The 17,417-nt window shown below is 55.0% G+C and overlaps 4 protein-coding genes across 10 annotated transcripts in view; 1 reads left to right on the plus strand and 3 right to left on the minus strand.

Moving 5' to 3' along the window:
- The window catches only part of LUC7L (LUC7-like (S. cerevisiae)), a 31,971-nt gene extending 31,553 nt beyond the window's left edge, over positions 1–418 (plus strand). For all 7 annotated transcript variants that reach the window (XM_008589379.1, XM_008589380.1, XM_008589384.1 and 4 more), the window contains one exon: positions 68–418. In XM_008589379.1, the coding sequence (XP_008587601.1) occupies positions 68–209 (142 nt within the window). In that variant the 3' untranslated portion in view covers positions 210–418. The remainder of the gene's footprint in view (positions 1–67) is intronic.
- Positions 419–8,755: 8,337 nt separating this feature from the next.
- On the minus strand, positions 8,756–9,369 carry HBQ1 (hemoglobin, theta 1). Its single transcript, XM_008589387.1, has 3 exons — positions 9,275–9,369; positions 8,978–9,182; positions 8,756–8,884 (listed from the first exon to the last, which is right to left on the minus strand). Exons 1-3 carry the CDS (start codon positions 9,367–9,369, stop codon positions 8,756–8,758), a joined length of 429 nt encoding a protein of 142 aa, XP_008587609.1.
- Positions 9,370–11,128: 1,759 nt separating this feature from the next.
- Positions 11,129–12,197, minus strand: HBA1 (hemoglobin, alpha 1). Its single transcript, XM_008589388.1, has 3 exons — positions 12,079–12,197; positions 11,631–11,835; positions 11,129–11,368 (listed from the first exon to the last, which is right to left on the minus strand). Exons 1-3 carry the CDS (start codon positions 12,171–12,173, stop codon positions 11,240–11,242), a joined length of 429 nt encoding a protein of 142 aa, XP_008587610.1. The 5' UTR covers positions 12,174–12,197; the 3' UTR covers positions 11,129–11,239.
- Positions 12,198–13,740: 1,543 nt separating this feature from the next.
- HBM (hemoglobin, mu) lies at positions 13,741–15,033 on the minus strand. Its single transcript, XM_008589389.1, has 4 exons — positions 15,005–15,033; positions 14,170–14,301; positions 13,960–14,083; positions 13,741–13,854 (listed from the first exon to the last, which is right to left on the minus strand). Exons 1-4 carry the CDS (start codon positions 15,031–15,033, stop codon positions 13,741–13,743), a joined length of 399 nt encoding a protein of 132 aa, XP_008587611.1.
- Between the last annotated feature and the right edge of the window lie 2,384 nt (positions 15,034–17,417).

Consider the following 17,417-nt stretch of genomic DNA (forward strand, 5'->3'; position numbering starts at 1 on the left):
AGTTCCTGAGCAGCCAGCCAGAAGGGGGATGGCAGCCTTTGCTGAGCCTCTTGTTCCCATTTCCTAGGTTCTCCAGAGAGCGGGCGCCACGAGAGGAGTCCTGGGATTGCGGGCGGCACGAGCGGGGTCCCACTGACTGGAGGCTCGAAAGCTCCAATGGGAAGATGGCTTCACGGAAGTCTGAGGAGAAGGAGGCTGGCGAGATATGAACCCGGACCTGGGTGCTGTAAATAGTCTGATAAACTTTCAACACAGCCTAAAAGTACCCTTTATATTTGCTGAATACAACTCATCTTTTGTAGTTTGAAATTTCCATTGTTTTGGAGCTAGCTGTGAGTTTCTAGAGTTATACAGAGTTGCTCCCGTGTTCTGGGGTTATGTTGAATAGGAATTAATAAATCTGATGGACTGCCTCCTCGTGGCTGTGGTGGGGGTGTCTGCTTTCTGCTCCCTCGGCTCCACATGCCCTTTCTGAGTGTCTGACCTGCCCATCTCTGCCCCTCCATGCAGACCAGAGAGCAGTCTCCCCTGGGGAGGAGGGATGGGACCCCGTTCTGCATCCAGTTCTTTGGAAGAGCTGGCCTGTCTGGGCAGCTGTTACCACAGCCTCATCCTGAGACTCTAGCTCAGGTGGGCTACACTGCAGTTTTAAAGTTACTTAGGGCAAAGAAAGACCCATGGATGACAGCTACATGGCAGCCAGGAGGTCCTTGGAGGAGAGGATGTGGGCTTTTGGGTCAGACCTCCCCTTGGGGCGTTGTGGTTCATGCCCACAGTGGGCCGATCGTGTTACCTACTCTCAGCTCTTCTGCTCTGCATGGGGCAGATACCTTAAGACTAAAGCGATGCCCTTCTGAAAAGGGTAACTGCTAACTAACTTGTGGATACTGAGAGCTCCTTCCCTTCTTCACTGGGGGATTTTTTGGTTTATTTTTGGAGGGAGCTTCTGATGGTCACATTGGTAGAACATAAGAGTCATCTCCATTCCCTATGTCCCTGCAGATGTGCAGGTGCCACACATGAGCTGGTTTGCTCAGTGGGCAGAGATGGGGCACTGTGGTTGGCATTTTGTGGCTACCAGCATCATAATGTGACTGATGGTCCTGCTCTGAGCTCCCCCTTCTGCAGTCTGTCCCCTCAAAGAGGATGTGAGTAGGTGGGCTGCTCTGCTGGCCCATGACACAGCTCTTCCCTGGCCAACTGTGTCCACAGCAAAGGAGGGTGGGAAAGGGCGTCCGTGCGGGGTCTGCTTGGGATCTGGGCCGTGCTGTGCAGACATCGCCATTTATGGGCGTTCCTCATTAGCACCGTCTACACATGGGACTCAGGACACACGTTCATTGTGGTGCCCTCCTCCTGGTCTTCTGGGAGGGAGGGGCTAAGGGGGCTCCCTGTTCCCAAACATGGTGGCTGTGGCTGCCTGGCAGTGAGCGTCTGTGGACAGCCCAGGTTCTCCTGGAGCTTAACCAGACAGCCTCACCCTCGGGCTGTAATGGAGCCATTACCACCATGAATAGTTTGGATCCTTTTTTATTTAGACATAAATTTGTGTGTGAGGACACATATTTGTGTTTTTTTTTTTTTTTTTTCTCTCCAGGGAATGGGCTTTACCAAAAAAGGTGTTGTCCTAGTGGCCCCCAGTACGCACATGCCATCTCCCTCTGTCCTCTGATTACAGCAGGGTGTGGGTCCCCCTTCGGCTTCAGTTTCAGTGTCCCTGGTCCTTCCCTGATAGCCCCATGCTGGTGCAGCCTTCTGGGGCCCCCTCTGCTCAGAGGTCCTGGGGTAGATGCCTCTGCCTCCCAGTTTTGCGGGGACGGTTGTGTGGATGCTTTGTGCACCTGTAATGTGGTCCTGGCCCACATGATCCCTGTGCCCCAGTCCAGCTGTGCTGATGACTCAGGACAGCTTCTCCTCCCAAGTGCCTCCTTGCTCCCACACAAACCACTTGCACCAAGTCCTCCTCAGAGTCTGCTGTAGGAAACCCATTTTCACTTTTTTCATCCAATACAGTGAGACCTTTTCCTCAGCAGAACCTGTAGATCTCACTGGAGACGGACTGTTGGGAGGTGTCTAGGTCTGGGAGGCCTGTCTCTCCCACCTCCCATGTGAAGGGTCCCCAGGTAGAGCAGGCTCTTGTCTTCACCCAAGGGCACCACCCTTGCCTGCAGCCCAGGATGGGGCAAATCAGAAGGGGCCTGACTGGAATGTCTCTTTACTCACACTGTGGGAAGACTTCCACACATTATTTGGTATTTTTTTTTTTTTTAGGAAAACAAGCTAAATAGCTTTGCTTGGTAGGTGGTGACAATGCCAAGCTAGGTAGTTCTCTCCCGCACAGGGGTCCCCTTGGGTGTGGGTAGTGGGCAGGAATCCCTGAGTGGGTTAAGGGTGGTCCTGGGAGTAGAGAGGCAAAGAGGGATGAGAACTGAGGTCATGGGTTCTTGACCCAGCTGTGCAACCTGGCACATGACATCTAGGGCAGCATCTGTTGGAGGATGGGGACAGTACCTTGGAGCCAGGGCTACAGAAGGGCCTCCTGCCTCAGTGCCTTATCTCCTGGAGGGGGTGAGGTGACTTAAAACTTTTATTATAGTAAGATATACATAAACTTCACAATTGTAGCCATTTTTAAGTGTCCAGTCCAGTGGCATTAAATGCATTCACATTGTTTTGCCACTTTCACCACCATCTGAGGAGGGGAGCGGTGGATTTGAGAGGCAGAGGGTAGATGTCCCAGGACTTGAGAGTAGGCCTAAGATTCAGCCAGAATGTAGGTGAGACTGGGGTCAAAGCAGCTCCAGGAGGGCTTGGGGCTCCCACAGCTGCTCCCCGATTCCTGTCTTAGATACTCTGGGTGGGTCCCAGACCAACTGGGCAGAGCCCTTGGGCAGGAGCCAAACCCCCACTTCCCTTAAGTCTGTAGGGAGGATGGGATCCAGCTCATTCAACCTCTGCCGTTCCCACTGTAGCTCCCAGACTCAGGGCATACATGTTCAACTGCAGGAGGCTGAGAGCCTGCTTTTCCCCCAGGCCCCTGAACTTCCTGGGCTCCCAAGTGCTTGCTGAGCTCCTGAGTGCATGCAGCAGATTGCAGGTCCTGCACTCGGGGTGGGTACAGGGGATGATGACAGACTGATAGGGGCAACGCACAACACATGGCACAGAAGCCTAGTCCCAAACCAGTGGGTCCCAGTGAGGGGAGCTAGTGGGCAGGTTGGAGAGGGAGAGGGCCAGAGGGCCCGCCCACCTTAAGCTCTTGCCTTCTGTAACTACAAAAATGTGGGAAGTGTTTGTTTAAAGAGAAGCAGGCAAGCAGGTCAGGAAGCAGTTGCAAAGAGCCAGGTGGGCCAGTGTGAGGGGTTCAGTCATGTGGATGGATTCCAGGCCTACGTTCCAGGTTCTGGATTCACTCTAGAGAATCTTGCTCTCAGTCCCTCCTGACCAGTCTGCTCTTGGGGCTCCCCCCACCCACACCTTGGTTCTGGCCAGTGGGGAAGGACAGTGATCAGCACCCAGAGTGGGACATCAGGGTCTCCTAACCCTGTATCAAAGCCCCAGGCTGCTCTAGGGAGGGGCCCTACAGCCAGGGTGGGCAGGGCTTTGGGGGCACCACCACCCAACTCACACAGGGGGTCTTTAGCCAGGCCCAGGCTACAGTCTGAGGAAGGAAAGAGTGGGATGCCTGTGCTGCCCTTGCAGCCTGCATGGGAGCCCAAAGGGTCGAAGGACCCAGCCTTCGGAGCACCGATCCTGGGGTGCACTACTAGCACATGGAGGTGTGCAGTTATGCTGAGGAGCTGGGGACTTGGGGGGGCTTCCTGGGGCAAGCGAAGGACGGCATGGGACTCCCACACATGTGGTCCAGCTCTGGGGAGATTGGGCCAGCACAGCAGTTCCTGGACCACATGTCAGAGTCACCTGGAGGACTTAAAACAGGTTGCTGGGCCCCACTCCAGACTAGCTGTTGGTCTGGGAGGGGCCCGAGAACGTATGCTTTCTTTTTTTTCCTTTTTGTCTTTTTTCGTGTTACAGTCTGAGGAAGGAAAGAGTGGGATGCCTGTGCTGCCCTTGCAGCCTGCATGGGAGCCCAAAGGGTCGAAGGACCCAGCCTTCGGAGCACCGATCCTGGGGTGCACTACTAGCACATGGAGGTGTGCAGTTATGCTGAGGAGCTGGGGACTTGGGGGGGCTTCCTGGGGCAAGCGAAGGACGGCATGGGACTCCCACACATGTGGTCCAGCTCTGGGGAGATTGGGCCAGCACAGCAGTTCCTGGACCACATGTCAGAGTCACCTGGAGGACTTAAAACAGGTTGCTGGGCCCCTCTCCAGACTAGCTGTTGGTCTGGGAGGGGCCCGAGAACGTATGCTTTCTTTTTTTTCCTTTTTGTCTTTTTTCGTGTCCGGTAACGGGATCGCAACCCTCAGTGTCGTGCCCGCACCGCGCTCAACCAGTGAGCGGACCGGTCTCTATATGGGATCCAAACCCTCGGCGGAAGCGCCGCCAGGCTCCCAAGCGCCGCACTCTACCGAGTGTGCCACCGGGCCGGCCCTGCTTTTTTTTTAAGGTAGATATTTTACTTAGGTAAAACATAAAATTAAGCATTTTAGCCGTCATTTTAACCATCATAACCAAATTGTGTACATTTAATTGTACATAAAGTGTACACAATTCAGTGGTTTTTAGTATCTTCACTGAATCAGTGGTTTTACTATATTCACAATATTGTATCTAGTTTACCACTATGTACTTTTAGAACATTTTCATCAAACCAAAAAGAAATCCCCTCCCCATTAGCTAGTCCTCATTCCTCCCTGCTTCCAGCCCTAGACACCACTAATCTGCATCGTGCATGGGGCTGCCTGTTCTGGACATTTCGTATAAATGGAATCACAATACTTGACCTTTTGGGTCTGGCTTCTCTCACTGAGCATAAAGTTTGCGAGGTTCTTCCCTGCTGTACCCTGTGTCAGTGCCAGAAACGTAGCAGTTTCCTGGGGCTGCTGATGCTGCTGGGATGAGTGTGGGCAAAGGAAGCTGCGCTCCCAGCTCTTCCAACCTGGGCACACATAGGAAAACAGGTGCACTGTTTGGACCTTAGGTAAAGACCCCTGAGGGCTCAGGTTGAGTCAAGGTGGTCCTGTGCTCTATGTCCACTGCACAGTCCCTATTCTAGCTTTGCAGACAACCCTTTTGCTGTCTTCTCCCACGTCCCCATAGGCTGTTTCTTCTGACACTTCCCAAACCTGGGCATTTTCCGGCCCCTGGGGAGCAATTTCCACACAGCCCTACAGGCACCACGTGGCCCTGGATGCTGGTCACAGGTGAGGAAGCTGATGGCTGCTCCTAGACAGGCACGAGGTCTGCTGCCAGGTGAACATGGTCCCCGCTGCCCTGAGGAGGAATGCCAGCCAAGGTGGCCAGGGCTGAGGGAGGGCGGTAGGCACACCAGCCCCCATGGGCAAGATGTGGACACCCACGTGCACTCGCCACGAACAGACAGCCTGGGGAGGGGGGGGGCCGTGGGGGTTGCCATATTTCCTGAGCATCCCACGTGGCTTTCTAGCCGTTTGCTCCTGCTCCTGTTTCCCTTACCTTAGGCACAGCACCTTAGGCTGCCCTTTGACCCTATATAGCCCATGAGGTCAAGAAAGTCCCAGCTCAAGTTTGCCAGCTTTGACAAATGCCTCAGGCCAAATAGTTTAGGTGCTATTATCACCAATCAGAGTTTCTTCCCTTTACTTGGATTTTGGCCTGAAAATTTCTTATCTTGTTAGCTCTTTAATGCTTTTAAGATGTAAAATTTTTTATCTAGTATTTGTTATCCAGAAATGAAACTGTAGCTCCTCCTCCCAGGAAATGGTGGCCCAGAGCAAAGTCCTGGAGCCAGTAACGGTCCTGAAGGAAGAGAGGGTTAAAGTTGGCAGGGAGCTGTACACCTGGAGGAAGGATCACCTCAAAAAATAAAAATGGGCAACGAACTGCAACATGTAAGATGGACCGAAGGTTTTCTACAAGTCTACAGAAAAAGAACTTTCACAGATCTGTCTGATGAAGACCACCACAGTGGGATACAGGAGGAGGACACAGGTGGGCAAGTCACACAGGGAAGGCAGAAATGACACGTAGAGACGAGCCAACAGTGTTCATCTTCACTAGTAACAAGATAAATGCTAGCTGCCAGCCACGCATTCCTGCTGGCGAAACTGATGAAGGCTGTTTGGCAACGTTATCCAAAAGAGCACACCATTTAATACCCAGAAATTCCACTTATTATTTATTTTTTTTAAAAGATGACCGACGCACTCAGGAGAGTGCGGCACTGGGAGCACAGTGGCGCTCCCGCCGCGGGTTCGGATCCTATATAGGGATGACCGGTGTGCTCACTGACTGAGCGTGGTGCAGACCACACTGTACTGAGGGTTGCGATCCCCTTACCGGTCAAAAAAAAAAAAAAAAGTAATAAATACTCACAGCTTCCTAATTAAATTACTGTTTTCTACACTGTTATCTATGTTTATGGCCCTTGTATCTGGACCGTGGAAATACAGTACAAAGGTGGCCACTATGCATCTCTTCCTAATTCCCTGTTCAGTGACATCACATTGATAGCTTGAAATCAACCATCATGATATTATTTACAACATGGAGATTGGCAAATGCTACAGATCATCTTTTCCCCCACCTTTTCGAGTGCCAGTTGTTAAACATCGACCACCCCATAACCGTATACGACTGAATTACCCTCCCAAAAGGTTGTATATACACTTCCACCAGAAGTGTATTGGATGTTGCCTTTTTAAAATTTTTTTATGACAGACATTTTATTGTTAATCAGCATTTTAATTTGCATGGCTTTGAACATCGTTGCAAATGTCTATGTCAGTGGTATACTGTGAGTTGCCTGTGGATCCTGTGGCTTATTTTTCTATTAGGTTGGCTGACTTAAAAAAAAAAAAAGGGTGAGGGGCCAGAAGAAAACTAATTTGGAGATCCATCTGTATAGTAGAGGTAACTTTTATCTGCCTAATGTAGCAAATGTTTTTCTCCAAGTTCCTCTTTTAATTTTGCTTATCTGTTTTTTTCTCCTCCCTGTATTAGTCCAGGTTCTCTGGAGAAACAGAACCAATAGATATATAGAAAGATTTACTATGAGGGATTGGCTCACATAATCACAGAGGCTGAGAAGCCCCACAATCTGTTCTCTGCAAGCTGGAGGCCCAGAAAAGCCAGTGGTGTAGTTCCAATCCAAACTCAAAAGCCCAAGGACCAGGGGAGCCAATGGCAGATGTCCTGGTCCAAGTTGGAAGTCCTGACAACCAGAAGCACCAGTGTCTAAGGGCAAGAGGAAGTAGACTTTCCAGCCCAAGCAGGGAGAACAAATTGGCCTTCCTGCACCTTTTCGTATTATTCAGGCCCTCACGGAACTCCCCGCCCTCCCGACCCTGCATTGGTGAGGGCCATTTTCTTTACTCAGTCTACCAATTCAAATGTGAATCTTTCCAGAAGCACCCTCCCAGGAACACCCAGAAAACATAGTTTACCAGCTACCTGGGCATCCCTGAGCCCAGTCAAGCTGACACACAAAATTAACCATCATGCTCCCCATACTGATTTTTTTTCTCTGTATATAGTCAGGTCTGTCCACTTTCTCCCAATGTCACTTTGAGGATATCATTTCTTAAGAAAAATATCTCTGAATGTGCCTAGAAGAACCTGAAAGGCTGTACATTAAGTGGTCTGTGTCTGCGTGGGGCCTGGGTCTGCCCACGTGTGATGTGTGTGTGTGTCGTGTGTGTGTTCTTGGACCTGACTCCCATATCCCCGCTTGTTCACAGACACACCGTTTGCCATGTGTCAAGTGGGAACTGGAGGAACAGTGGATGTGCTGGACCCATTCCAGGGCCTGGGATACACAAGAAGGTGCAGTAAGTGGAGGAATTGTTTTCCAAGTTTCTGCAGTGACTGCGATCGACTTTATGAGGAAAAACAAGAAAAAAAAAGCTCTAGCTTCCCTTTCCGAACAGCTATGGGAATAAGGGAAGGTTCTGGGCCGGCTCCCTGGTCCACCTTGTCTGCTACGTTACTGGGTACTGGGGCTGGACCAGAAGCCTCCCGGTACCTGAAGTCCCCAGTCCCCCTCCAGAGCCACCGCTCTGCGGTTCCGACCCGTGCCGGCAGGGGGCGCTTCTCCCTACCTCGGAGGCTGTGCCGCCCGCTTCCCGGACCCGCCCCCCATCCGGTCTTCGGCTCCAGGTGGGTGACTCAGACCCAACGTACCTGGACCAGAGGGAGCCCCGGGGAGGGACCGGGCCGGGAACCATGGCAGCCCCGGCAACCCTGCCACCTGGGGCAAACTGTGACCCCTTACCTGCCACCCCGCTCCTGCGGGGCCAAAGCCGCAGGTCTGCATCCCGAAGTGGTCAAGGCCAAGGGTATGGTGTATCGCGCGTCACGATATGGAATTTGGGGCCCGATGCCTCAAACTCCGCCAGGGGCAGGGGCGGCCTGACCCTCCCCTCGTTGCCCCATGTGTCCAACGGACACGGGACGGGGACGGGGGCGGGAGGGCGCGCCCGGACCCCACAGCTGGGGGGTGTGCGACTCTGGCTGTCCCAGACCCCACGCCTCCCTACCCGCGTCATGCCCCAGAGAGACGCGCACCTGCAGCCGGGAGCCTGGTGGACTTTACTCAAACGCTGGGAACTCGCGGGAGGGGGCGCCCGGGGTCCCGCGACCACCCGCCCCCGGTTTAGCGATACTTGGAGGACAGCGCCGAGAACACATGACTCAGGAACTTGTCCAGCGAGGCCTGCATGGCGGGGCTGAAGTCCCCGGGGAAGTGCCGGGCGAGGGTCACCACCAGACAGTGGCCCAGGAGCTGCGGAGAGAGGGGGTCGTCCCCGCGCTGGGTCCCTCCGTGCCCCCCACACATCCTGCCCCGATGGGGTTCTCTGCCCCGGTGACAACTCACCTTGAAGTGGGCGGGGTCCACACGCAGCTCGTACGCGTGCAGGTCGCTCAGCGCGGACAGGGCTCCGGGCAGGTCGTCCAGGCGCTCGACCGCGAGGGTCAGCGCATCGGCCACCTTCTGGCCGTGTGCCTTCACCTGCGCGGAGCCGGGGCTCAGGTCCAGATGCGGGAAGTAGGTCTTGGTGGAGGGGAAGGACAGGAAGGTCCTGCGGGGGGAACGGAGCGTGAGCGCGTCCGGGCGGCGTTCCCGCGGGGGCGGAGCGGCAGGTGGGCTGGGGGCGCACGGCCTCGCCCGCACCTCTCCAGGGCCTCGGTCGCGTACACGCCCACGTTGCTGCCCAGCTTCCTCCACAGCGCGCGCACCAGCGCCCGGTCCGCAGCGGGCAGCGCCATCCTAGCGCCCCGGCTGCGCCTGCGCGGGCCGGCCGCTGGGTCCCCGCGGACCTCCAGGGGGCGCCACGCGGCCGTCGCGCCGCCCCCTCCGGTCGCGGAGCTTCGTGCGGAGGTTCTCCGACCTGGGACCCTCTGAAGAGCCCGACCCCGAGACCCCCCTTTTAAGTGTTTACTGTATGGAAAGTAATATTTGATATGTACTCGTAGTATGACACCTCCCTGAGCCTGTTTTCTCATTATTGCATAAAATGAGGATGGCAATTCCTTCTCGGGTTGCTGTGTGAGAATCAAACGGACAGCAAATGGCAGGTGCCCGGCCTATAGTAGACGTTCCTTTCAAGATAAAGAACGCTGAGTGCATAGGGTACATCCCGATAATAACACCAAACACCCACGCAGCACGCACTCTGTGCAGGGACCACATACACCTTTTTTAAAAAAAATTGTGGTAAAATTCACATAAATAAATGACCATTTTAGCCATTTAAAAGTGTACAGTTCAGTGACATTACATACATTCACGATGTCGTGCACCCATTGCACTCTTTAGTTTATAGTGAACAGAAACTCTGTACCCATTAGCAGTAACTCCCTAAACCCCCTCCTCCACCCCCTGGCAACCACTAATTTGCGTTTATGTCTCTTATCCTAGATATTTCATATAAATAGGATTGTGCAGTATGTGGTCTTTCAAGTCCACCTTCTTTCACTTAGCAACATGTCTTCAAGGTTCAGCTACAACTTATCATGGCTGAATAATGTTCCATTGTATGTATACACCACATGTTGTCACCCATTCATCCACTGATGTCAAGTAATGTGTTTCCACCTTTAGCTCAGGCCTCCATTATTCCTAATAAAATAATGAAGAGGCTTCTTACTAACAGCTCATATTGTGTCACCGACTGTGCTAAGGGCATCACAAATTGAGGCAGAGGGCCTGCCATAAGCATTTTATAAGGATGATCTTTGGGCCCGGTCAAGAGCTGGGGCCAATGGCTGCTAGGGCCGGGCACCCCAAGCCATCCCTCTGATGCCACAGGCACTGGGGGCCTGCTCTGCAGGAGGGAAACACATGGTGTGGGGTGTCCAGGCTCTCTGGCCCTGGCTCTCCACTGTCCCACTGGGGCAGGGTTGTCAGCCTCAGGATGACTGCATGGTGCTGGGTTGAGCCCAAAGACTGGGCCTCCTGACCCCAGTGACCCACTGACATGGGTGTATGAAGAATGACATACTGGGGTAGTGCCATGTCAGAGTGGAAGGGGCGGTCCAGAGAGTTGTCTGATGTCTGCATTCACACAGCTTACCCCCGAGTTCATCCAGATTGGATGTATTTGGGAGGCTTTAGAAAGACTAGTGGAGGGAAGGAGGGGGGTTCAGTGCAACTCAGGAGTGTGGCCTCCCTGACCTCCCGACTGCCTACTTCTGGTAGGAGCCAGACTGGAAACCAGCCAATTCTTAGCATTGTGTTTGCCTGTGCCTTGAAATGTAAAGACAGGAAATGAATTCATTATTCAGCAAACCCGGGTTGAATCTGCAAGCCCCCTCAAAGAAATGCAGGAGGGGCCAGATGAAGGCAGCCAAGCACTCCAGGGTGTAGGGTTGTCCAGTGGCCTTGGGGTGGCTACACTCCCCTCCATTTCCCTTTCCTTCCCTCGCGGGTGTAGAGAGGTCTTTGGTCCTAGACAAGGGATATGTGCCCCAGACTCTGCCAATCCCCAAACCTGGCACCTTCACAGAAACCCAAACACACACAGGCTGCCACCCACTCAGACTTTATTCAAAGACCAGGAGGTGCGGGTGCCTGGAGGGAGGATGGTCTGGCACGGAGGCCAAGCAGGTTGGGGGTGGGGGTCGCTGAGGCTCCAGCCTAACGGTATTTGGAGGTCAGCACGGTGCTCACAGAGGCCAGGAACTTGTCCAGGGAGGCGTGGACTTCAGGGGTGAGTGCTTCAGGATGGTGGCTGGCCAGGGTCACCACCACGCAGTGGCTCAGGAGCTGCAAGGAGAGGGGATATCAGGGGGATAGGAACTGCAGCCAGCCGCCCACGCTCCTCCCCTGGAACCCGAGGAGGTGAGTGCTTCAGGATGGTGGCTGGCCAGGGTCACCACCACGCAGTGGCTCAGGAGCTGCAGGGAGAGGGGATATCAGGGGGATAGGAACTGCAGCCAACCGCCCACGCTCCTCCCCTGGAACCCGAGGGATTGTCTGCGTCCTCATGCCCCACCCAGGTCCCTCCCAGCCTGGCCCGCATGTTCACCTTGAAGTTGACGGGGTCCACCCGCAGCTTCTGTGCGTGCAGGTCGCTCAGAGCAGACAGGGCACCGGCCAGGTCGTCCAAGTGAGCCACGGCATTGGTCAGCGCATTGGCCACCTTCTTGCCATGCTCCTTGACCTGTTTGGAGCCGTGGCTCAGGTCGAAGTGGGGGAAGTAGGTCTTGGTGGTGGGAAAGGACAGGAACATCCTGTGGGGAGAAGCGGTGGTTGAGCAGCGGGGAGGGGTGGGGGATCCAGGGCGGGGTGGCCAGCCTCGAGCTCTGACTGCGACTGAGGCGCTTGCCAGTCTTCCCGGGCACCAGTCTACGGTGCGGGCCTGAGACCTGGGGGATCTGGGAGTGGGCCGGTCGGAGCCCTCCGAGTAGTCGTTGGCGGGTCCCTGGGGTGGATGTTGAGCCCCAGGTCCAAGCAGGGGAGAGGAGAGTCCTCACCTCTCCAGGGCCTCCGCGCCATAATCGGTGACATGGTCACCAGCTTTGCCCCAGATGGCCTTGACGTTGGTCTTGTCAGCAGGAGACAGCACCATGGTGGGTTCTTTCTGAGTCTTTGGGGACCAGAAGTGTGCCGGGCTTAGAGAATATGGAGCTTTTATGTTTGGGTGCGGGGTCACGCCCAGGCAAGCCACGCTTGCTCGTTGGCTGGCAGGGTGTCAGGAGGTGCCCTGCTGGGAAAGCGAGGAGGGGAGGGAGTGGGCAGGGGTTGGGTGGCCAAGGCCGCCCTCCATTTCTCAGTACTGCTCAGGCAGAGATCCAGCTCTCTATGCTGTAACCTGTTCCCTTTAGTGGTTCCAGGGCTTCTACACAGGTTTTTGAGCCAGACCCAGGGCAACTTTGGAGTGTTTATTTGCCAGGCTGGGGAGGGGAGCACAATCTTTTCAGAAGTAAAACATAAGCTGCTTTTGCACCAAACTTTGCCTGGACTGAGAACTGTTAACTGTCTATGTAAACAAAGGGGATGAGGAAGATAACATGGAGTCAGGTTCTCCAAGTTCTCCTCCCCTCACTGGTGGGACGATGCTCCCAGGCAGCACCAGGTAACTGGTCCCTGGCACCGACTGCTGGGGGAGTTTGATAGCGATGCGTTCCGGGCCCTACTTCTAGCATCCCTCTTTGAACCTGGGTAGTGACTGTGGGGCCCGCCCAGTGCTCCCTACACAGACCGGGGATTTTCAGCCTGGAAACCTCATACAGGGTATGGAGAGCTCCAGGGTCCTGCTCCCTCCTCAGCCCCAGTTCTTTGCCCATAAAGGCTGGGGTGAGCCCTAAGATTCTTGCCTTGTGAGTGGGGAGATGGGACTTAGGGGAGGCTCTGCCTTGGCCTGGGAACTTGCAGAGTTGGGGGTTGAGTGGCCATGAGCCTGTCAGGCACTGATCCTGCTTACAATCTCAAAAATTATTTCAAAGACCTGGTGAATTTGGGTTGTTTCTCAGTCCGATGGGTGAGGCTCAGAGAGCTCAGGGACTTGCCCAGGATCACACAGTTTGTCAGCGTGAACTGGGTTTGAAAACTGCTCTGCCTGCCAAATGTGACCCCTGAGCACTTCCTCCCCACTCCCACGCCCCATTTCATGACGTTCAGAGAAAGGTGCTAACCTGGCTCGGGGCCAGGTTTGCTGCAGAGAAAGCTACTAGGGAGGGAGGAAGCAGAAAGGAACAAAACTGAGGATCTGAGGAGCCCTGGGTTCCCAACTCTGCTTGGCCTCAGGCCACACGCTAGGCCCCAGGGCCTCGGTTAAGCACCTGTCTGCAAAAGAGGCAAGGACTCCCATCTGCAGGTCCAAGCACGAAGCGGGGATGGAGGGAGGATGGATGAATAACAGAATACAGATGTGTTTTGAGAGCGGCATGTCACTGCGCAGGTGGCGGACTCCAGTGCCCCCTAGCCCCACCGCACTCTCCAAGTACAGGAGGGCAAACCTTTGGGTGGGCATTTGAGAGTTCTGGGAGGCTTCCCGTGGGACCCCGAGCTTCTCTGGCCAGCAACAGTAATGTCACCTTGCCCGCTCCCAGAGACTACACACGCACGCTCAAGGTCAGACTTTTGAGGCCTCTGTTTATTAATATGCACAGACCAAGGCCTGCAGGGTGCAGGTCTCAGTAGTACTTCTCGGTCAGCACCACGGCCACGCCCGTCAGGAACTTGTCCCAGGCCGCCTGCATCTCCACTGTGTACTCGCCCTGCACCATCTGGAAACACTGGATTAGCAGCTGCAGGAGAAAGGGCCGGTGAGAGGGGGGGTCTGCCCTTGCCAACTCCTCCCCGAAATTCCAGGGCTACGCGCTGGACCCTTCACCCGGCCTGGTAGCGCTCACGGGGAAGTTGGAGGGGTCCACGCGCAGCACGCGCGAGTGCAGGTCAGCTGCCCGGCTCAGAGCCGCGCACGGGTCGTACACGTGCCGCAGGCCACGGCCACCTCCGCGTGGCCACGCCCGTGGCCTCCAGCATGCACCGGCGGGGCTCAGCAGCGCCCCTTGTTCCGGTAGGCGCTCCGGCGCGGGAAGTAGGTCTTGGTGCGGGAGTACACGGTGAAGCGCCCACGGAAGCGGGGCGGTGAGGGGTGGCACCTGAGCAGGAGCTTCGCCTCGAAGTGCGCCTCGTGCCCAGCGATCAGGTCCCAGACCTGCGCGAGGAGGGCAGGTGCCGGCGCGACTGCTCTGGGGGCCACCCCGGCTCCTTAAAGAGGCACCCCCAACGCCCCGCCCGCCCTTATCGGCCCGAGCGCGGCGGGCACGNCGGCGCGGGATCCCCGCGAGGCTGGGGCGGTGGCGTTTGGCTTCCACCAGGTGAGGGACCGGGTGCCGCGGCGCCAAGGTGTCTCCTCCCCAGGGGTGGCGGCTGGCTCTGTCCCTGCAGGAGTTTGAGGACGTGCCCAGCTCCAGGCCGCGTGATTTTGGGGACCGGTAGGGGCTGAGTCGGCCCGCTCCGGCCACCCTGGCCCTGGCCTGGCGCAGCTGAGCGCTGAACATGAAGTGACTTGAGCGGAGTCGACGAGTAAGCGAGTGAATGCGCCCGTGAGTGAGGGAAGAATGGCAGAGAGAGGCTGCGCTGCAGCGCCCAGGAGTCCCCCGCGCGCTCGGCCTCGGCTCTCCAGCCCCTCTTCTAACACAAGTAATCACTGGTGTGGCTGAGTGACAGACGCGGGGAAAGAGCAAACACGCAGGCGCAGAACTGGCTGCAGCCTTAGGTCATAGACTCACAGTGGGGGGCTACTCTTGTTTGACTGACTCTTCCTCACTGTCTGCGTGGTCCTGATTCACAGTGACACCTGCAGCTTTCTAAATTGTGCCTGACACAAGACTTGCTAGGTAAATAGTGTTAAATTGATAAACACGCAGCAGGCTGAACACACTGCAGCACCCGGCCTCCTTAGGGATGTAGGCAACCATCGGACTGTCACACAAATTCACCGGCAGTTGCAAACCTCGTTAGAGGCCCAAGGAAGGCCGGAGGGAGTGGACGAGGCGTTCAAGGACCTGGGCTAGTCTGAGGATCAGGGTGGGCTTCCCGGAAGAGGTGAGACTTAAGGATAAGTGTTAGGTGGAGTATGGTGGAGGCTTGGCTTGGAAGGGGGACGGATGGGAGACACGGGGCCCCTGTGGCTGCATAACGGAGGTGGGGAGATGTGGGGTGTAGAGGCTGGCCAGATCCTGCAGAGTGAGGAATTCTGGTGAAGCAGCAGGAAGCAGTGAGAGTGCCAGCTGGTGCAGTCCCCCTGCTGGTGACAGTGATGGTCCCTGGGCTAGTTGGTGGGGAAAGGGCACTGGGAAGCAGAGGGGCTGAGAAGTCATTGCTATGTCCTGTCCTGGGGACCTGGTGGAAGACCTTGCTGGTGGAAGTGAGTTGGGTGGGCATCTTTCAGCTCACCCCTCTGCTCCATCCCTCCTCCCGGACCCTTACTCAGACCTGCCCTCCTGTCCAGGAGGAAGTGAGGGTCAGATTGCCTTGGGCAGAGAAGGCAGTGGCCCAGGCCAGCATCAGCAGTGCTGCTGCGGTGTGTTCTTCTCATCTGCCTTCCTGCTTCCACTTTCTTCCTGATTCTATCCACAGCCCCAGGCCTGATCCTGCCTCTGAGGGACAAAAAGGATAAGACACTGGGGTCTTAGAGGCAGCAAAAACACCCCTCAGGCCTGGGACAAGCCACTCCTCTGCATCTTACTCCCATCTCTCTGGTACCTCAGCCCTTTTAAGGCAAGACTTAGAAAACGTATCTCAGGCAGTGGCTTACTCTTAATATGGAAAGAACTCCCACATATAAATGAGGAAAAGGCAAATGACTTATGAGAGCAATTGACAAAGGATCTTAGGAAATTAACAGAAATATGGAAATGATCAATAAAACTGTGAAATGAGACAGCTGAATGAACTGATTGGAAGGGATGAAGAGGTGACACACGCAGTGAAGAGAGCAAGTTGCAGACAAGTATCTACAATAGGATGATATTTGTGTCCAGGAACAGTGCACACGGCAGTAGTTGTAGATGTCGCTGTGTCCGTCAGCCCAGGATGGGAATCGGTGGGCTCTATCCCAAACTGTTCACTTTGGCTTTTTCTGTGGGGGGTTGGGGAGACTGGACAGAGGTATTCTCTCTCCCCACCTTAAAAACATAATAAAGGATGTTTGTGTGTGTGAAAGCCTGGGTGGATTTTAATTTGTTTCTGATGTGTTTCTCTACATTTAAATAATAATAGGTTGGTCTTGAGGCAGAGGGAGAATGGATAGAGGAGAGGAGGAGGGAACTCCCCAGCAGTTCAGAAAGGCCAACGTCCGGAAAGAAAGTGGTGAACAGGGGCCTTTTGCCCTCCCCAAAATTTTATCCAGCACTGCGTGTTCAAGCTTGCTCTGAGGGTCCAGGCAGGGCTGGAAGTGCTGAGCATGTTCCTAGGCTTGGGGTGCCAGGTGGGGTGTGCAGGATCCCTGTGTGGAGTTTGGGACTTCAGCACCTGGGACGGGAGGCTTTTCACAGCACGGGAGGCTTCTGCCACTAGAGATTCCAGAGGACTCAGGGCCGGAGAATGGAGGGCAATGAGCCGGGGGGACCAGGGTTCGGCACAGAGTAAGCTGTTAATGTGCCTCATGAGGTGCAGGAACCAGGGAGCAAGGTACTCTGCTAACGAGCCTCCCCAGTGCTCCTTATCTGCTGTTGCCAGCTCACCCTCCTCTCCTCCCCAACGTGCTGGCCTGCTCTCAGGATTACTGTGACAGAGGAAGGGCAGGTGGGGCCAGGTCACTTGCTCCCACCCACCTACCCTCTAGTAGGAATGGGGGTGAGAACCAGAAATTTTCTGGCACCTTTATTTGCATCGGGAGTAGCCCATTTTTTTTTTTTTTTTCCTTTGTTTTGATCTTTTTTTTCTTTTTAATGGTGGCTGGCCAGTATGGAGATTGGAACCTGTGACCTTCGTGTTAAAGACTGGGCTGTAACCAACTGATAGATTGCATGTTTAACTGGGATCTGTCAGGGAGATTTCAAAGAAGAGTGTGATTCTAGAACTCCTCATCTCTTTCTCCTGAGAGAAACCCTTGGGAAGTCTGGCACCTCCCATGACAAGTGCCTGGTTCAGCACCTTCCCTGGAGCTGTGCTGTCCCTGCCTCTGAGGCAGCTGCAGAGAGGTACTTGGTCTGACAAGGCGAACCACCCCTACCGCTGGCAGTTTTGCAGACACAAGGACACAGAGACACAAAGAGCCCAGACACACACAGGCTGCCGCCCACTCAGACTTTATTCAAAGACCAGGAGGTGCGGGTGCCTGGAGGGAGGATGGTCTGGC

This window comes from Galeopterus variegatus, unplaced genomic scaffold (assembly GCF_000696425.1).
Source record: "Galeopterus variegatus unplaced genomic scaffold, G_variegatus-3.0.2 Scaffold5407, whole genome shotgun sequence".
Taxonomy (NCBI): domain Eukaryota; kingdom Metazoa; phylum Chordata; class Mammalia; order Dermoptera; family Cynocephalidae; genus Galeopterus; species Galeopterus variegatus.

Excerpts from the sequence above, each read along its gene's own strand:
- HBQ1 (XM_008589387.1), bottom strand. The coding sequence starts at position 9,369 with ATGGCGCTGCCCGCTGCGGACCGGGCGCTGGTGCGCGCGCTGTGGAGG. Across the intron at positions 9,183-9,274 it reads GCGACCGAGGCCCTGGAGAG|GACCTTCCTGTCCTTCCCCT; the intron begins GTGCGGGCGAGG and ends TTCCCCCCGCAG. Across the intron at positions 8,885-8,977 it reads TGGACCCCGCCCACTTCAAG|CTCCTGGGCCACTGTCTGGT; the intron begins GTGAGTTGTCAC and ends CTCTCTCCGCAG.
- HBA1 (XM_008589388.1), bottom strand. The coding sequence starts at position 12,173 with ATGGTGCTGTCTCCTGCTGACAAGACCAACGTCAAGGCCATCTGGGGC. Across the intron at positions 11,836-12,078 it reads GGCGCGGAGGCCCTGGAGAG|GATGTTCCTGTCCTTTCCCA; the intron begins GTGAGGACTCTC and ends TTCTCCCCACAG. Across the intron at positions 11,369-11,630 it reads TGGACCCCGTCAACTTCAAG|CTCCTGAGCCACTGCGTGGT; the intron begins GTGAACATGCGG and ends CTCTCCTTGCAG.
- HBM (XM_008589389.1), bottom strand. The coding sequence starts at position 15,033 with ATGGTTGCCTACATCCCTAAGGAGGCCGG. Across the intron at positions 14,302-15,004 it reads TACATCCCTAAGGAGGCCGG|AGCAGTCGCGCCGGCACCTG; the intron begins GTGCTGCAGTGT and ends GGTGGCCCCCAG. Across the intron at positions 13,855-13,959 it reads TGGACCCCTCCAACTTCCCC|CTGCTAATCCAGTGTTTCCA; the intron begins GTGAGCGCTACC and ends TTTCTCCTGCAG.